The sequence below is a fragment of the Amphiura filiformis genome, chromosome 4, assembly GCF_039555335.1.
Source record: "Amphiura filiformis chromosome 4, Afil_fr2py, whole genome shotgun sequence".
NCBI lineage: Eukaryota > Metazoa > Echinodermata > Ophiuroidea > Amphilepidida > Amphiuridae > Amphiura > Amphiura filiformis.
Genome location: NC_092631.1, coordinates 68,789,526 through 68,809,623, shown reverse-complemented (window position 1 = coordinate 68,809,623; position 20,098 = coordinate 68,789,526). Strand labels below are relative to the sequence as shown.

The following is a 20,098-nucleotide window of genomic DNA, read 5'->3' as shown; positions in this document are numbered from 1 at the left end:
TCCATTTGAGTTCTATACCCCCTGTGTGAAAGATTAAGGTCATGTCTTCCATAGGGGGTGTATAAATATCAACTGGAATAGCCCAATAAGGCAAAGTTCTATGAATCTTTGGGTGGTGTTATCCATTCAGACCAAGTGGCGTAGAACTTAGCTTTCAATATTGTCTTTGGAAGTGTAGTATCTAGTATAAAAAAAGCCGGCACCTGTTTAACTCCATGTAACTCAGTGTTATATCTTGTGAATTGTCTTTTCTGTGTACAAGTGGTAATTAGCTTTGTATGTATCTTTAATAATGGGTTTACAGTTTTAGGCAGTCTCTGAGCATAGGCCTAGTTGACGTTGCCATGTTGGCCACTCGTTCACCTTTGTGGCCAAAGGGTGATTGGTACGACCTGGGCTGTGTGTGAGACTGCAATTTAGGAATGTATGTGATAGTGATTTCCAATGTGTATTTTGTGTGTATTTACTATTAGTAAAATATTGTAGCAAGGCATGGTCACACTAGAGCTTGAAAGGTACTAACCAATTGGAAATAAAGGTGAAAGGTCAAAGGTGGTTTGTTGCCATGGTGATATCTTGAAAAAAATAAAATTTAAACTTTTTTAAATGCTTTTTTGAATGTAGTATAATAGTATACTATTTTTATATACGAATCATGAAATACATCTGGTAACTTGAAACCATGATGATTTTGAGAAAGATTCACTTACATGGTTAACAGGTGACCTTTGACCTCTAAGTGTATTTTAATACTTTTTATTGCAGTGTGGGTGTAGCTTAAATATTGGATACATTTGAATATGATGTGATACGACTTCAATTTCCGCAAACCACTTTGTATATGCACACCTATATATGTGCTGTATTATGTAGTCAAATTTACATAAATGAATGTATCTTGCATTTTCAAATTATTGCATACTATTAAGGAACTACGAAGTTGATTGAAACAAACGTTTATTATGCATAATTTCCTTTCTTTTTCAAAACCGAATTTCATCAAGATAGTTTTAACATGGCCTTAAGGTCCACATCCATATTTAGTATCGAAGCACTAACTTCATAAATAATAAACATTAATTTTATTTATCAGCAGATCTCACACTATATATATCATAAAGATCCTGCTTTGTTCCCACACCAAAATGTGCATGTCAAATGCATCACGCTTTCTCCCAACTTAAAATAACACAAATTGTAGGCCTTTCAATATTTAATTTAACTGCAAGGAGGTGAGGCTCTGTGATTGTGGGTGAGAACAAAGGGGTAGATAAACCTATCCACATCTGTAGACATATTTGCAACATTCAAAATATTGGTTGGGTGTTTTTTTTTCAGCATAAGGTATATCCCCATTTGAAACATTTGCTTGATGGAAATATATACTGACATGCTGTAGCGGTAATGAATACACTGCAGACATGTTTGGGCTATTCCAGTACAGATCCATACACCCCCTGTGGAAGACATGACCTTAATCTTCCACATACAGAGTGTGAATTTCAAATGGGGTTACCTTAATAGGTGACTCCATTTGAAATCTACACCCCCTGTGTGGAAGATTAAGGTCATGTCTTCCTTAGGGGGGCGTATGTATTTCAACTGGAATACCCCAGCCTGTGAGGCTTACAAAGTGATTAGTGCATAGTAAAGCAGATACCAGGCTAACATAAAAAGTTTAACAAGATTCACTTTTCATTTGTCCGTCAAGTTTGTGATACATTGTGTGAAATATTGCCCATTTTGTGCACTATAGAGCATTCCACTGAAACTCAAGACCTGTTTTGGTTGGGATTGTTTATGCATTGGTGCTACTGCTTATGCCCATCTAAATAATCAAAATCATGTCACAGGATTGATTTTGAATAGAATGCACAAGCACCAATGTGTAAGCAATCTCGACCTCTTCTTGCGATGGCACTTGCAATATGCGTATTTAGGGTTTCTGTACTGGAAGTCAAATTGTGTCGGAATTACTATCCACAATGCAATGTACATATTGCATGTCGATGGAGATGGATTAACTTCCAGACTGTATCTATTATGCAGTAGAAGGAATTTTAGCCCAAATTGACTTCTTGTAGAGAAACCCTAAATTTGCATATTGGTTTCACAAGTCTTTGCCAGTCTAGGTCCTTGTACTTGTTGCATAATTCTTAAGGCAAACAAACAACAACGAAACATGAGTTATAACAGGGAATCATTGTATTATACTTGACAACAAGTTTATATCAAGCCAGTGTGACCATGAATACATTGCTTTTATTCAAGTGTACTGTAGGCATATAAATAGACATACAAGTAATGGGCAATTCCAGTTGAAAGCCTTACACCCCCTATGGAAGACTTGACCTTAATCTTACACACAGGGGTGTAGATTTCAAATAGGGACACCTGAATAGGTGGCTTCATTTGAAATCTACACCCCTTATGTGAGAGGTTCGGTCTTGTCGTCCATAAGGGGTTTATGGATTTCAACAGGAATAGCCCAGTGTGGCAACAGAATTACACATGAGAACAGGCAACTTGGTATGATCTGCTAGTTGCATTCACATTGTTTGTAACGTGTGGTTTGGTGTGTGCTAGAATTTGTCATGCATTTACTTAACATTGCAGCACATTGAGTAAATCAGAAACTTGTTCCTGGATGGAAAAATTGCACCAATGGCAGTAAGTAGAAGTAAATCATGAGATATACAGCCAATGATTCATATGAAATATAAACTGCAGTGTGGATGTAACTGCAGGTCCATACTTTCTCGCAGTGCTTATTGACCGCATGATCTTGTATGCCTAATTATGTATCGACTAAAAATTTTGAAACAATGTAACTCATTTCATATGCATCCAGTTTGCTCAATGAATCTCCATCTATAGAGTAAATGACCAAACTTCAAATGCCACACATGAGATGGTAAGGGGATTTGAATTGGGATGAGGGTGCTTATCTACTGAATACTTGCAACAGTGATAATAGTCTCATATTTATTTATGTGCTTTAGTATATCTGTGATTAGCACTTACATTCCCAGTAATAATTTGACCATAATCATTCTTAGAAGCTTATGGGTTAATTTTTTTACCACAGTATTATATACATTATGTTGGATATTGCCCTGAGCATTGAGAAAAGTGGATGCAAATGAAGACACGATATGGTGCAACAAACAAGTTTTTGAAAAGTATATATTTTGTATCTCTGACATTTTTTGTAGTGTCAGCAAATTTTAAGTGAGAAATGACACAGAATTGTCACTATGGACTAACCCATTATATAGTCCACACTCCTATGGAAGATTTTGGAAATATCTTCCACATGGGGAGTATGAATTTAAAATGGAATTAGCATATTAACCAAGTTATTTGAAACTCAACCCTCCCTCTGTGGAAGGATCAAGTTGGATTTTTCTCCGAGGGTGTATGAAATTCAAATGGAGCTGCCTATTGTGTTCATTCCATTTAAAATTTAAACTTCCTGTGTGGAAGATATTTCAAAAATCTTCCACACAGGGAGTGTGGATTTTATTTAAATGGAGTCGTCAAATATGCCAATTTATGTTATATTTTGTAACAGTAACATTCTCGAAAGAACAAAAGATAGAGCAACAATGTTTGATGGTTTTGCTGAAGGATTAACACAGCATGCTTTCTTATTGAAAGACTAAAGCACTGTCTTGCTATGTTATTTTGGTAACATTTGAACCAGCATAACAATTCTTTTAGGTCTACAAATCGGTTCTCTGATGGAGTAAAAATGCTGGACATCAATTATCAATCAAAACAGTCCTAATTGAACCAAATCCAGGAATATTGCAGGACACATGTTCATGCTGTGAAATATTCAAGGAGGCTAGACTAGGAGAACATGTACATGTACTATGTATAGCCAGGTGTGCAATGGTATAGGAATCCAACATATTGGGACCAAGATAGTATACCTACTGCATTCACCATCAAAACCTGAAATTAGCGATAATCTGTGCGAGCGTGAAGTTTGTGTGTACACATGAAAATGGGCATTCCAGTTGAAATCCATACACCCCCTATGGATCTTTGGGAATATGACCTTAATCTTTCACACAGGGAGTGTAAGTTTCAAATGGGGTTACATTAAGGTGACTCCATAATTTGAAATCTACATATCCAGTGTAGGAGATTAAAGTCATGTCTTCCATGGAGTGGAGGATGTATAGATTTCAGCTGGAATGGCCTAATGCAGGTAAATGGCAAAAATAATCCATAGGTATGCTGTTTTCCATACCATGAGCAACGCACAAATAAGGGAGAGTCTATACTCAGTTACTCACACAGTATAAGCTCTTTGGAAATACCATCATGTACAGCTATTCAGCTGAGCAATTTTGTCTCCCTCCCTGTCATCCCCCATGCTAGGTCACAAAAATTTGAAGGAAATGCTTAAGTTTTGTATCATCTTCTTTTTTTCAATTTAATTTTGAAAAGTTGTGACAGGGTTCTCACCGTCATGGAAAGCCTAAAATTCATGTCATTTTAAGAGTCCTGTTATCGAGTAAAAGACATCCAAAGTCAAGAAATCACCATGGTAAAATTATTAATAATGAAACAGAAGCCAGCAGCAACAAAATGTCCATTTTAAAATGTTGGTCATAATATCATAACATAAATCCCTAGAAACTACAGTCTTTTATATGAAAAAAAGGCCATGGCATTTAATGATTTTCCCATACAAATTCCATGGAATTATATTTTCATGAAAGTGCAAGAACCCTAACATTGTTATCTTTTATGTTATTTGACAAGCCTTATCTCTCTGGCTGTTTTAGCAGTAGGCAACAAAAAAAAACCACCCTGTTCTGCCCTGAGTGACTTTTGCCCATCTTGTATGAAAATGCAATTAAAAACAGCCATTTTTTGGCCGAAGTGAATTCATTTGTGACCAAAAATTTTTGGAAAATTTAAACTGTTTGCAAAAATAATTCAGATTTTTCATGCTTTAATTGATGTTTTTATTTGGCTCATTTAGTCTTTCGAAGGAAAAAAGTAACACATTATTCTCTACAAATACTACTTCCAAAGTCACCTGCCTGTAGAATAGGGTGTTGTTTTTCTGTTGCCTTATTGTATTATCATTTTACAACCCAGGTAAGAAAGGCAAAGAACAAACATATCTGGACCCAGTTTCACCAAGCTAGCATTTCCCTGGGGTGTGGCTAAGATATGCCTTTGTGGCTGGCTTGGTGAAATTTGGTTCCTAATTTTATTATTATTAATGAAATTGTGTAGTGCGCAGATATGTATGATTGATTATCTTTCTGATATTTATGAAGGCGAATAAAATTGATTTTTTTTTTCTCCCAAGCTAAGCTATGCTTAAACCATAATATGTTCTCAATTGGAATGTCATTTTTTACAAGTGTGCATGCATTTGATACCCTCTTCGATCAACTGCTTTAGTTGATGTCGATTTTTGTTATAGGAGAGACCTTTTGAGTCTTGTTTTTGAGCAAGATGTCTGCTCGATCTGGCTATTCCAACTTGAAAACAACAACCTCACTGTGGATGATTTTGGAATTCCAACCAATTAAAACAGGTTATTCCAGATCCAACCATTTTCATCCATTAAAAGTGGAGGAGTTTGGAATTAAAAACTAAATTGTCTAATTTTGAAAAATTCCAACTGAATTTTATTCATTTCAACAATTTTCAGCTGGAATTACACATAAAACTAGCCAAAATTTCCAGCTGAATTAACATAAGGTGCAACCAGAATTAAGGGGGTAGTGACATCTTCCACAGGGGGTGTGTGGATTTTAAATGAAATAGCCCCTGCATATAAGGCTTCAAAATAAATTGTTTGATTGGCATAACATAAAACATAAATTAGGGTAGGTAGGTTGGGAGGTTTTTTTACTTTTTAAGCTGTAAATTGTGTTCGATAAATGCATTGGAACTTTTTTTCTTTTGAAAATTTCTTTTAATTTCTTTTTTTTTTTTTTTTTTTTTTTTAAAAAACACCAAAAAGAAAAAAAACTAGGGTCGGGCCTGCTTTAAAGGTCCGTCGGGTTACGCCAATTAAACAATTTTTTTAGGCCTAATAGTACACACACTTTGCATACATTCAAGGTAAGGCAGTGTCCGTCATAAACCCACCAAAATTCTTCCCCTGATTCAGTGTATTTATTTTTGCTTAAATGCTGCCAATTCAGCGATTAGCTGATCCAGGACAAGCTATAAACCATAATACCTATACTTCAGTATAAATATACTATCTTCCTTTTGCTGTCCAAACTGATCAGATTGCTTTCCCATTTCTCTGTCAGTAGCACATCTATGCTTGTTCCAATGTTGGACAAATTTGAAGTTGAAGGTGTTCTGGTTCAGCATATCACTGAATAGGCCTGTAAGGTACAGTCCCTTTTATGCTGGTTTCATGATACTTTCCTGCCACTCTGACAACAATTTTGCTTCACCGTGCAGTTGTACCAGAAACGCTAACTGTGACCATCAGTTAAACCAATATATTGATCACTCCACCACTTGGCCCAGATCGCTAGGAGTTAAATTCAAGTCAACTCGGGAGCAGCGCCGCTCTGACACATGAGAACAGGAAACATTTTTTCGGTGCCGAGCGGTAACATTGGCTTTCATAGTCGTGCCGCTCATCGGCGTGCCGTTCCGCTTGCAGAAAAGTACAAGCTGCATTATGAAGAGTCAAGCCGCTCTGCGGGAAGCAGCAGAAAGTATGAAACCAGCATTACAGTCATGGATTGCCAATGTGACACTGGTTTTAGTTCAGTACATATATGATGGTTTATATATATCAAGTTTCTACAAATACACTGTAAAAAGTGTAATCGGACATGTATCTGAATTGGAAAGATACAGTGAATTAACTTTGTGGACTGTTTCCCGTTTACTTATCACAGCTTTCACTGGGGGGAATCCCCAACCAGAACTTTTTCATGGATAAAATGGGGATGGCAATAATGGGACAAAAATTGACAAATGGGGATGAACATTTGGCTTTGCCCCTTCACACTAAAATCCTGGCTACACTATAGAACTTTCATATCACATGTCTCTGGAAATCAAACAGAAGTGTACAATAGATATTTATATTATTATTTGGGGAAATCTTCATGTTTGCTGGACATAAGCACTGCGAGACTGACAACACTTATATACATCTATCTGGTCCTTCAAAGTAATGGTTGAAATTCATATTGAAACCACTATATATAGGTAAGTTTTGCCCCAAAAAGGTGATTTCTTACAACTTAATTGATGGTTTGGTTTGCTGCTACTCATGGAGGTAAGAAAGAACACATTCCTGGATTGGACAGAATTTCACAAAACCATCAATATCTGAACCCACAAATTTAACATTTCACAATGGATTCAGGGATTGAAGACTAATTTGAGCTCTTGACTGATGTATTTTGAGTTTTTAATAAACCTGAACCCTGGTTTGCAAAGCCATTACATTGAGCTGTATAACATTAGCAAACGAACATGTATAAATCATTTATGCTCAGAACATAACAATATTAACCAAAATATTCTGAATTAACTAAATATGAGCTGAATATAATCATTTTAAAACTGCAAATGATACAAGCCAAAAGAATATTAATGCCTTATGATGATATACAAGATATTTATCATCTCCCCATTCCCTTGTACTTGTGCATGTACAGTGAACCCTGACCTCGATACCCTAATTCATAATGCTAATGATTTCTCCACCAATATAAGCCAGTATCATTTTCAGAATAAATACAAACTAACATGTATTAAAATTGGCAAATATAAGAGATATTTCAAAATTATTGTTTTAGAAAGTAATTGTACCAGATTTGTCCACTTCTGCAACAAAGTTTTGAAAACTTTTTTCAACCATGATAAACTAATGTTTGTCAACTTTCAACTTAATTTGCTTGATAACATCACAGGTATGTGTTTTGGCTTTCATTACAGGTATGTGTTTTGAACAAAATTGTTCAATTCCGATCAAACTGATATTATGCATTTGTAAAGTGCTCCAATATTTGAAATATATACACAAAGTAATTTAAGATATGATAATCTTTGAAAGATGTTATTATTTTGTTTACCCAGATCCTACCAATGTCATAGAAGACTTTGTGCCACCATCACGCAAAAATACCGTCCAATTACTGAATGAAATGAATGGAGCTGCTCTAGACTTCACCGAGTACAAGCCTCGCAGGGGGCCATCCCACAATCCTCTGTTCTTCATAGAAGTTACCGTTGATGGTAATGTTTTCCGAGGTGAAGGTAACAGTAAGCAGAAAGCCAAAGAGAACGTCTCTAGCAAAGCGTTAAGACAACTCTTTGGAGTAGCGCCCCCGCTCTCCCCAGGTGTACTTCCGAAGCCGAGTCCTGCGTATACTTCATGGGTAGGTCAAGAGTATGAACTTGCTGACCAAATCCAAAGTTCAATTGTAGATTGTTACCAGGAATTGGTTTTTGTTCCCGGTTCAGGGAAGACAAGATACCTGAAGTTCAAAGTACTGGCTGGCATTGTCATGACAACCGGTCACAATTTAGAGAGTGCTGAGGTGGTGTGCTTTTCCACAGGGACAAAATGTCCTCAGACAGTTGATCTGATGGAGGGAGAGGTGCTCCATGATTGTCATGCAGAGGTGGTAGCAAGAAGATGTCTAAAGAGGTTCCTCATCTACCAACTCAATCTTGCAAAAACATCACCGGGGAAGTCGATCTTTGAGAAGAAAAACAGTGCCATTATCGGAGATGATAAATACAGACTACGGAATGGTGTTGGTTTCCATTTGTACATCTCGTGTCCACCATGTGGCGATGCAGGTGGATTTATCAAGCAGATGACGGATATGGGAGAGAGAGATGCTCATCCAAATCGTGAAGCAAGAGGTGTATTACGAGCAAAGATCAAGCTTGGAGAAGGCACTATACCATTGACAGGGAAGTCTCAAGCATCTCCAGAGCGGCTCTTCAACATGTCATGCAGTGATAAAGTAGCAAGTTGGAATGTGGTAGGTATTCAAGGAGCCTTGCTAAGTAACGTCATGGATCCAATTTATCTAGATAGCATAGTACTCGGATCACAATGCCATTATACCCATCTACCAAGAGCGCTCTATGGAAGATTAACAGACCTAACAACCTTGCCTTCGTCATATTACCTCAACAAGCCTTTGATGATCGGAGCAACAGAACCACCCAGCAATGATGTCATCAAGATATCACCATCATCAAGAGCACCTGATTTCAGCATCAACTGGACTTTAATCGATCAAGAAATTGAGGTCGTGGATACAACTACCGGGAAAACAAAGGAAAATGAAGCATCAAGATTGTCCAAGCAGACGTTGTTCATATACGTCAAGAATGTGTTTCCAGATTTAGCAGTAGCAAACGGATCAAAGAAGAAGAGATCATATCGTGACTTGAAAGAAGCTGCACACAAATATCAAGATGGTAAGGTATCTATGAAGAGGACTTTCCAGCAGGAAGGTCTTGGAAAATGGTTGAAGAAACCCAAAATGTGTGATGACTTTCAGTAGATTTCCAGCAAGGTCTTGGAAAACCCAAAATGTGTCATGACTTTCAGTAGAGCTCAGTAGATTTCCAAAGATGAAGAGAAAATTGCTACTAAAAATATCCCTTCAAAGCATGTTGATGCATGTTATATTTTTCTAAATTTGATGCAATGGAATCAGTGTGACCAAGTCATTTTTGTGGGATATCAGTGATATAAAAATAGTTTTTATTATTATGCATTTTAAGAATGTGATGTTAGTGTGGTAATAACATCACCAATCAATTATGCTGGCATCTGACTGGATGAAGCTTATACATCCTATATGCATGTAATCTCTGCTTTATTGTACAAGATTGTAAAACAATGGTGTAACTTTTTTGTAGATGTGGTATAGAATAAAGCTCATCATCTTTGGCTTTCATAAAGTTTGTACCACCTTTGACTGCACAGTTCATTGCAGAAGATATGTCAACATGTGTCATGCGATTGGAGGACACTTGGCCTGATTGAGGGAGGTGTCTTCCACCATTTTGTTGGTCATTTGTCAAGGGAAATTTTGACTTTAATTATATGTCTGAATTGGGTTTATCCCTCATGTTGAAATGAAGGATACACTCAGAGGATGTGTATGTTTCTGTCTTCAGTACTACATTTATTATTATTTATTAGCCCGATGAAACAATGGCTCTGTTGAAATCTTTCGATTGTAACAGAGGTTGCAGAGCCTGTATGCAATTGATAGCTCAACTGTGAAAACATAATAAATTACAAGTAAAGTAATAAATTATTTTGTAACTCCTGAATTTGCATATTGACCTCTTAGCGATTCAGCAATGGGCAATTGCTTATGAAAAGTGATGCATCTGTTGTTGCTTTTGCATATTGCAGACAATAATTTCGTTGCACATTTCATACAATATTTGAAATACCACAAAGTACATTTTTATGACATTATTGATGTTCGAATGTTGAAAGTTAGTGAACAAAAGCGATAGCTCGAGATGCTCCAACAAGTAAGAAGCAAGTGTGTGATATACTTTTCTGTAAAGCAGTATGCAGACTTTTTATTAGACGTGCAATATTGTATGTAACATATCTACGTTACTTAATCTATTGCCATTCTATTTCCAGTAATGTTTAAGTTCTAACGAATGTTTGATGACGTAAAATCGATAATATATTGCTACCAGATATTATATGTAACATATTATCGATTTTACGTCATCAAACATTCGTTATACTTAAACATTACTGGAAATAGAATGGCAATAGATTAAATAACGTAGATATGTTACATACAATATCAATATTGTACGTCTAATACTCGGAGTCTGCATACTGCTTTAAGCTATCAAGTATAAATTCAAGTATCTTAAGCATTAGATCCTATTGATAATTTGTCTGATAGCCCTATTGTAGAACACTTGTTAGTTAAGCTTCATTCCAAGAACTTTTGATAATCTATTTAGAATATTGTCAGATTTATACAAATCTGAAAATGGTGCTGAAGATGGGCTATTCTAATTGAAGCCCATACACCCCCTAATGAAGATATGACTACACAGGGGATGAAGACTTCAAATGGACTTACATTCAGGTAACTCAATTTTAAATGCATGTCCCCTGTGTGGGAGATAAAGGATGTGGGTACAATTACTGAATAGGGTGCAACTTGCTAGACTTGAGTCCAGTCCTCGTTTACGGAGTTTAGGGTTAGGGTTGGGGTAGGGCAGTCTTGTAATAAGACTAGTAGAGTTGCACCCTATTCGGCAATCGCTCCAGGATCTGTCTTCCATAGGAGTTGTATGGATTTCAAGTGGAATAGCCCAATGGCAGCCAAGAAGAGGGACAGAAACTTGTAAGTAAGGACAGACTGAAAATATACCTTGATCTCTTTTATGCTACTGTCAGCGGGACATTCTCGCAAAAGTTGCGAAGTACAGTTTTGCTTTACAGTATATGAAAGAATGTTACTTTTGCTACATAGTGTGTTTTGTAGATACTTAGAAATGTGTGTGTGCTTGTATATACCAAAGCTAATCAAATTTATTACTACCTAAGGGAACAAAGCAAAAGACTGATGAAGCCTATAATTTTGTAAATAACTAAATTTAATTCAAGAACATTGATCACCTCCATAACAATTCATTATTTCCCATAATTCACATGAAATCACACAAATATAAATTTAAAAAAACAAATAAACAAAGGCAATATCAAACAAACAAATTATGGAGGGGATGACCAGAAGGCCAGAGGAAGTCACCCCCGTTAACAAAGAAATGTTACCATCAAAAGAAGTAAAAACAAAATAAACGAGAAACACAATGCTCAAGAATTAATCATATTTTGAGATCAAGTCATGTTTATATATTTTACGAAATAACAAATAAGGGATGGAGCTAATATTTAATGTTTTTAAGCTTATAAAAATGAAGTATACAGTTGATATTTTCAACCCTTTCCTCATTTCAAAGGGCTTCATCGATCATTTGGTTTGTTCCCTTAACATCTGCTATTAATTTATTTGTGATTATTCATGTAAAATTTAAATATACCAAATTTGCTTAATACCAAATCATGCTGCTAAATTATTGGAGATATTATTCATGTAGTATAGATAATATTTAATTTAAATATTGTACTTTGTTTAATTACCATACACCCAGGTATAATCTCATACCAGTTATACTTATTATCATTCACCTTTTTTTGGGGGAGACTCAAGAATTGCTGAATATATGCATATTATAAAATATTGTCCCAAACCTGGCTAGTTCGTTTGCATGGGAAGTGAAGGATCAGGGAAAATTTGAGGTTGCAGAATATGTGCATCAGTAGCAAAAATCATTCTTCAAAAATTTCTTTGTTTCTCAATATTTTTTTTAATTTTCAAAAAATCGCACATGCTAAAAACTTATGATTTTCAGTGAATGCTAATTACCTTTAATAACATTGGCAACTCACAAGATTCCCTTACCATGTGTAGTGGATAAAGAACCATCACAAATATTTTGTTATTTTAATGCCCAAATCAAACATGACTGAATAGAACAGCTGACATATTTATATAATATTATTATTATTATTTATATCAGGCTTTTGCTATGCGGTAAAATGAAAATTTAAGCTTACCTAGCCACCGGGTTTAGCCAATGTGTATTGTATATGTGTAAGCTTACCTTTTGACCTTCTTGTTTTCTGCTCTTTACTCTTCAAAGACAATTTAAAAGTTTGTGATTTTACTTGTTTATACAGTACGAAATCTCCTGTGAGCCGTTACGGTGTCTGTATTGTTGTGCTGTTGTATCATGGTGCGTGTTGGTGTTGTCACCATGGTAACGCGCGACGTGTACGAGGTACGCGTACAATATTTAAAAAATATTGTATTGCATCCGGGTATTTTGCAAAATATTATACAATACACAGTTTTATTGTATCGCTGAAAAGCCTGATATAAATAATAATGCTTTTAATTGTATCTCTAAACGTAATGATGATAAGTATATCAAAGTATATATTTTCAGAAAGGGGTTGACACAAGGAATTCAACTAGCATAACAGATTCCTGCAAAAGAAAGCAGTTTTTCAGAAAATCACAAAATTTGATTTTACCTTACTGCCTCGGGAAAGGCATACGGACTATAGTTATGTTTGGTTCGGGCATTAGAATACCAAAAAACCAAAGGTTCAACAATATAGTTCTTTCAGGGACACCCTCTACATTATGGAAGTATGTCATGTGCAGAGAGTAGGCTTGTCCATGACAACTAATTTTCTATTGGTGAATGACATATAGATAGTACAGCCACTCCACACCCGAGCTAAAACTTGGTAGTGTTATCAGTGAAGGATGTATAGATATAATTTTCTCATTTTCATGATAAGTTGGTGATCCAATATATATTTCCACTCCAAATTGGGTTTTGATTTCAGTTAAAAGGGGGACGGGCTGTCACTCCAAATTGGGTTTTGATTTCAGTTAAAAGGGGGACGGGCTGTATAACCAGCTCAGTGTGGTAATTAAACATGGCCTTAAATGTGCAATATATTTGATTTAACACAAATAATGTGTTTAGAAGAAATCATAAAATATACAACTCACAATGTAAAATATCAATTTGTATAGTGATCATATGAGCTGAAATAGATTAAGTTAGTGATTTAAACTGGTTTAAATTATCATCCCTTTTTAAGGTTTTTGATATTTTTGTGTATATTTTTAAAATAACGTCATCTAGTTGCCTGTTGTATTCAATTTACTCTAGGGATAGCTAGCATGTATATTTTATGACTGCAAGTTAGGCCCAAAAATGTTGTTTGGTTGTCCTCCTCCTACATCAAATTTTGAAAACTAGAAAAAAGCAATTGTTTTTTCTTTACTGCACAAAAGAATACCTACCGTACCCTAATTTTTGAAAGACCAAATAAAGTTTTTTATTTCTTTCACAATTTGTGCATTTTAAGTTATGAGATGTAAAAAGTGAAGTTTGCTCTTCCAAATTGATTTGAAACATGAATGAGGCGATTTAATATTGAAATTCCGTACTCTCCTCTTATTAGGCTTCATTGGTACGTTCCATGCAATTTGGACTTTGCAATCAAAAATAAAAGGTTTTTGCACCTGCCTCCTCTTACCCTAAAGAATTTGTGGAGGACAATAAAACTTATTTTTGGCCTTAGCTATGCATCTTTTATTAGATTGTAACAAATATTCAATGTTAATGGTAAATGTATACCATTCCAATAGAGGAGCATATTGGATTAAATCTTCACTAAATTAAGTTCTACAATTTGATATAATCAGGTTGGGATATTATCTATAGTACTTATGAGTAAATCTGAAATGATAGTACTAAGTGTAGTTGATGTAGGTATTTTATAGTTGTGCCTTCAAATGTAAGTGCTTTATCATTAAAATTTAGGTGCTTAATAATAGTATGGGCTAAGAAATAAATTGAATATGCTAAAGAGTGGGCAACTGATATGTAGTGTGAACAATGTAATTGTACAGAATATTGTTATCAAGTTGGGTAAATATCAGTCACTAGATGATGTACTCTTTATAACCAATGTTATGCCCTCCAAAAATGTTGCAGTGTATTAATTACTGACCATACTGTATTCAATCTAATTTGCACCCTCCCCTAATAACACAGAATTGTGCAAATGAGAGCTGTCTAAGCACCCCTTGACAATGCGTCTGTGCAACTAAATTCCTTTGGAGGGGGTCTCTCCCTGGTATACAGAGATGTGCCACGGTTTGGGGGTACCTTTTCAGTGATTTTGGTATATCAATGGGTGGGTTTTCACTTTTCAGTGAACACCAATGCACCCAATTAGGCACATTTAGGCAAAAGTGCCTTTAAAAGTGACCAATTAGAGTAAATTTGAGTGATTTATGGGTGCTTTTTGTTGGAAATTGGTATACTGATGGGTAGCAAAAACAGCAAAAAGTAGGTATAGAGAAAGTCAGCATCCGAAAGTCTGCGTGGCACATCCCCATACAATTTTTTTTGAAGAGACCCGCCCAGGCTAAATTCCATCAAATGTCTCAATAAAATTAACTTCTAAACCTTCCAATTTAGGATTATGATGATTTTAACATCGGATACACCGTATTTTGAATGTTTATGCATGTAAATGTCCATGTGTAGCTTTTTTTCATAGTTTTAATAAGCCAACCCTGACTTAAAAGGGCATTTCGTGATCCACAGCATCATCACCCACTTTTCTCAAAAAAAGTTGAAATGTTTATATCACTGGAAACCTCTGGCTACATAATGTTTATGTACAAACTATTTCTTACAGATTAATTCGTTTAGCAAAGATATCATGAAATTTGAATTTTGTTCTGGTATACCAGAACAAAATTACAACACATTGTCTATGGAGCAGTGTAATACACATAATCGCGCATAACTCACAAACGCAAAATCGGAAACAACTGAAATTTTGGGAATAAGCCTTTTTCGTGGATATCTACTGAAAAGTGACATAAAAAGAGGATGCTAGGATCACAAAATACTCCTTTAAGTGCCCAGGGTGCTAATTAGGTCAGATGCGGTATATGTTTCTTGCTTCATAATTTTGGTAATATTAAGAATTGTTTTAAAACCCAAAAATGGTCATTCCTTGATTAAGAGTTTCTTATTAACATTCGTATTCTTACTTTGCTTATAACTTTTGCTTCTGCTAATTGTGTTCATCTTTTATACAGACTTTTTGCATATATTTAAACACAGTACCATATTTAACATGCAATTTATTCCACCAGATATTCTAGATGAACTTTTGGTGAATAAAAAACTCCAAGAAAAGTTGAAACCATGGACATTTTGGTGATATATTTTTAAGACATGTAAAATTTTAATAACAATAATCACTGTTAGCTATTACACTAGCTTCCAAAGAAGAATGGCACTCTCTTGCTCTGATTGATGTGTGTGTCTTGTTAATGAGCAACATAGGTTAGGCTTTATTTAGAGAATAAACGATATGAATTTTTGTTTTTACTATCCTCTACTGTGTGATAGACAACCAGCAGGTCCAATATTTTGAGTAGTGGATGCCAGCGCACGGTAGAGGATAGTAAAAACAAAAATTAATATGGTTTATTCCCATTCTTAGTCAGTTAATTATTATTTTGATAACTAAAACTAGTTTTATTCAGGAAAAAAATAAGTTACAAAACTTACGGTCATGAAAACTCCCCAAGTGTGTTCCATAACGACTCGGACCATATTCTCTACCGTGCAGGAACTAATGAAATTCAGTGCTTACAAGCTAAACCACAGCCACTGAGAAGTTCCCTTCATGAGTGCTGAACGAAACTTTAAAGTGTAATCAGCCAATCAGATTACCAGTTTGTTAATTGTTATAATTGAATCAGCCAATCAGAATCCCACTTATGCTGTATATGCTCACCACAGGCGAGAGTGCTGTTCTTCTTTTGAAACTGATGTTAAGTGGCATCTGTCATATTCTATGGTAATATTTAAACAAAATATTTAATTCTTTCCAATCTTAAATTAGTGTGTGAACCATAGAGGTTAGAAGAGGGGAGCATAGACTCTGTATATAGCCCTTTGTGTAATACTGTAGGAAATCTTGTGTTACATTGGATTGTTACAGGTGGCGACCAAAATAGAATAGAGGTAGTCATTGTGACGGCAACGCCGCCATTTTCTGGGTACGGAATGCCTTGTTGCTAAGATCACCACGTTCATGCTTGACTGAAGAGGTGCGTAACACGCTGTGACTTCCGCGTAATCAGGGACGTAATGTCTAACGCATGACATACAGAACGGCAGTACCCACAAGATGGCGGATCCCGCGGAAAAGACTGACAGCCTCTATACATGTAAATGTTTACAAGCTGTGATCAAAATCAAATGACTAAGCATCTTGCGCCATGGAGTCATATGTGCATTCTTTTAGCCTTTGGTGCACAGAATTATCATTTTGCTGTTAATTATTATTTCTGTTGTTTTAGATCCATAATTTTGAGCAATTTGAAAGTTGTTTGAAAACCTAGCGCTACCCTTACATGAGATACACATTTTCTCAAGCAAACATGACAGAGTTTGTGCTCCCCTTGTGTAACCTCTATGGTATGAACTCATGTAAATAGCTGTAGTTTTCATATAAAAGTACTGAGATATTCTTCTAGTAAGGCATCATGATGTTGTAATGAACATTGTACAGTCAGGCTACTCTGAAGTACAAAGTCCCAACGCGGAAGCAAACATTGTGCCGACTTTGAAGGCACACATACCTGCAGCAGAGACGCAGCACTGCGCACTGTTTACGCACTGTATACGCGTGTGTTGTCACTTTGTACTTCAGAGTGGACAAACTGTAGTGTTTGCACTTTTTGAGCATTCAAAAATGTTATTGCTGATCATTTGTCATGCTACAGAAACTGCCAATTAAAATTATTTTAGCGTGTGAGTTTGTTGTGTGTTTTCCCATGTATAGGGCTATTCCAGTTGACATCCATACACCCCTATATGGAAGACAAGACCACAATCTCCTATAGACGAATCCAACAAGCCAAGTCATGGTCAAGATTTGGTCGGCCATATTTGGTTACCCGCATGCACCAAACAGGTGTTGTGAGTACCCAATTGGGTGGATTAAACCTGCTTAAAATTTGATGTTAGATTCTTTTGTGTTGTAAACTGTCATCATCCTTTTGTCTACGTGTAACACGGGTGATAGAATGCAGTTTATAATACCCTTCAAGGCTGCATCATCCCACATTTTAGGTAGGATAGTTGGGTACCCGTCGCGGCTAATGGCTGCCATTGAGGAGTAGGAATGCGTGAAATTGGATTCGTCTATAGGGATAAATTTCAAATGTAGTTGCCCATTCATGTAACCCCATTTGAAATTTACACTCCCTGTGTGAAAGATTAAGGTCATGTCTTCCATAGGGTGTGTAGATTTCAATTAGAATAGCCCATTATTACTGCTTTAAGGTTATACAAAGAAACGTATAAAAAACGTATAAAAGACGTATAAAGTTGTTCTCTAAAACCGCGTTTTCTCAGCAATGAAATATCGCAGTGAGTCAAATGTTGGTGCATGGATGTATCTTTACATTATTTTTGTGTGTTTATACAAATTTTTAGAATCCGTTTGAAAATCCTTCGTTTAAATCATTTTTACGCACCATGTTCACAAGATCAAAAACGCGTTCCATGCAGTTTTTTTCAAATTTTTGCTCCGTATAAAACCACGCCGAGTGATTGTTTTCTCCTTGTTTGCATTGTACTACAAATCGACCAAAGAAATAATGTTGCCATGGGGAAGAACCAATTACAGTACCGATTAAATTTTATTAGCCCGTTTTTGGGAACAATTTTCGAGAATCTTGTACCACAAACACTGTTATGTAACATTATCGATATCTGGATTGTGGAACGTTAATTTTGATTTCTAACTGCCTACATTATTTCTCCAATGTCTGTCGCTTACTTTACCATTTGAATTTCACTCCAAATTTAAGCTACTTTTGCAAAAAACGAGGTTTTTCGCCATCGATACCTCCGACATTTACAGCGGTAATGAGCGTGTTTATCATAAGAGCCTGTTTACGCACTATTCCATAATAGTCAGTTTGAGATCAATCGATTTCATATGTCCCTTCAGTTGCTCAATCGGTTAGCGCGCCGGACTTATACGTTCGACTATATAATATTATACTTTTGAGCTGGAAAATTTGGTACGTGTTCGAGTCCCTACGTGGTCCCCGGGCGTGGTCCATTCCGTTTATTTTATTTTATTTTTCTCTCACTTTTTTTCCTTTTTCTTGTTCGTTGCTTTCTTTCTGACTGCAGCGATTGATTGTTTTTGCCCGTTTTTTTTCATGATATAATTCAGGAATTTTTAGGCTATTCTAGTCTATAGGCGCGGCCTATGAATATATTTTTACAAATTCGATTAACAAAATATTGGTTGTTGGTTTTGTTATTGTTGTTGTAGTTATTGTTGTAGGCCTATATATAGCTCGTTCACGTAGCGTTTTCGTTGTCCCACTGGCCTAATAACGTAGATTGCCTGGCGATCGGAGTGTTATCGTCAGAGCACCTCGGACTAGCCTATATATTGCATAATCAGGGTATAAATAGGCCTACTAGGCCTATTATAGCATGGGAAGCATTGATTTATTTCACGACAGATATCATTCAGGATAATTTTAAAATTGAAAATTTAGAAAATCCAAAGGAAAATTGCCGAAAACGGCTGCCCACAATCACCCCCCCATCAGCCCATATGGTCCTATCATGGTCGCCCCTCCCTATCCCTGCAACATATAGGATGACTCACGAGCCGCGGTTTGTCCGTGGCCGGCCCTAGTTCAGATTGATACACTATTTTACGCGTGAGTTCATTCTTTTCTGCATGGCTGTTTCCATTATTAACTTACGCCCCTCTGGAATCAAGCCTTGAAAATCAATTGCATTTAACCTTAAAAGTATATTTAGTGGAAATGCTGCTGATTTTTCAAGGCATACAAATAGTTTGAGTACATGTTTATCCTAGTTTTGAGTACATGTGTATGCCAATTTCTAAAAGTGTTAAGTTTTTTTCAAGAAAATTGAAATGAAAATCACTCAAAATTAATTACAATTCAAATTTCAATACATTGAATCTAATTCAATTCTTTGTTGCTCACCATTATTTCAATTCCAATCCAATTCAATTCATACCTAAGCCAGATCATTTTATTCCAATTCAATTCCAATGCATTGAAATGAAAATCACCTAAGATTCAATTTAATTCATTGCATTGAATTAACATCAGTAGAGAGGTAACAGAGAATATGTTGGGCATGTTTTCCTGAACATTTCAGTACTTCAGTAGGCATTAGTAGCAGTGATAAAGTCAGGATTTCAAGAGTTCCACCATCATGGTATTTTTTCGAAAAGAAAAAATACGAGAAGTGATCCTGCCCAGGAGTTGAACCCAGTACCACAGAGAAGTGCTACAATGAATTGGATTCTCAAAGCAAATTGTGTATCCTAGTGGCCCATAGAACAGTACAGGACCTCTCACTTCTGGGATGG

The 20,098-nt window shown here is 35.9% G+C and overlaps 1 protein-coding gene across 1 annotated transcript in view; it reads left to right on the top strand.

The window, feature by feature from the left end:
* The window catches only part of LOC140150342 (double-stranded RNA-specific editase 1-like), a 34,582-nt gene extending 24,996 nt beyond the window's left edge, over nt 1–9,586 (top strand). The window contains exon 7 of the mRNA XM_072172350.1: nt 8,075–9,586. Within this exon, the coding sequence (XP_072028451.1) occupies nt 8,075–9,545 (1,471 nt within the window). The 3' untranslated portion in view covers nt 9,546–9,586. The remainder of the gene's footprint in view (nt 1–8,074) is intronic.
* Nucleotides 9,587–20,098: the final 10,512 nt, after the last annotated feature.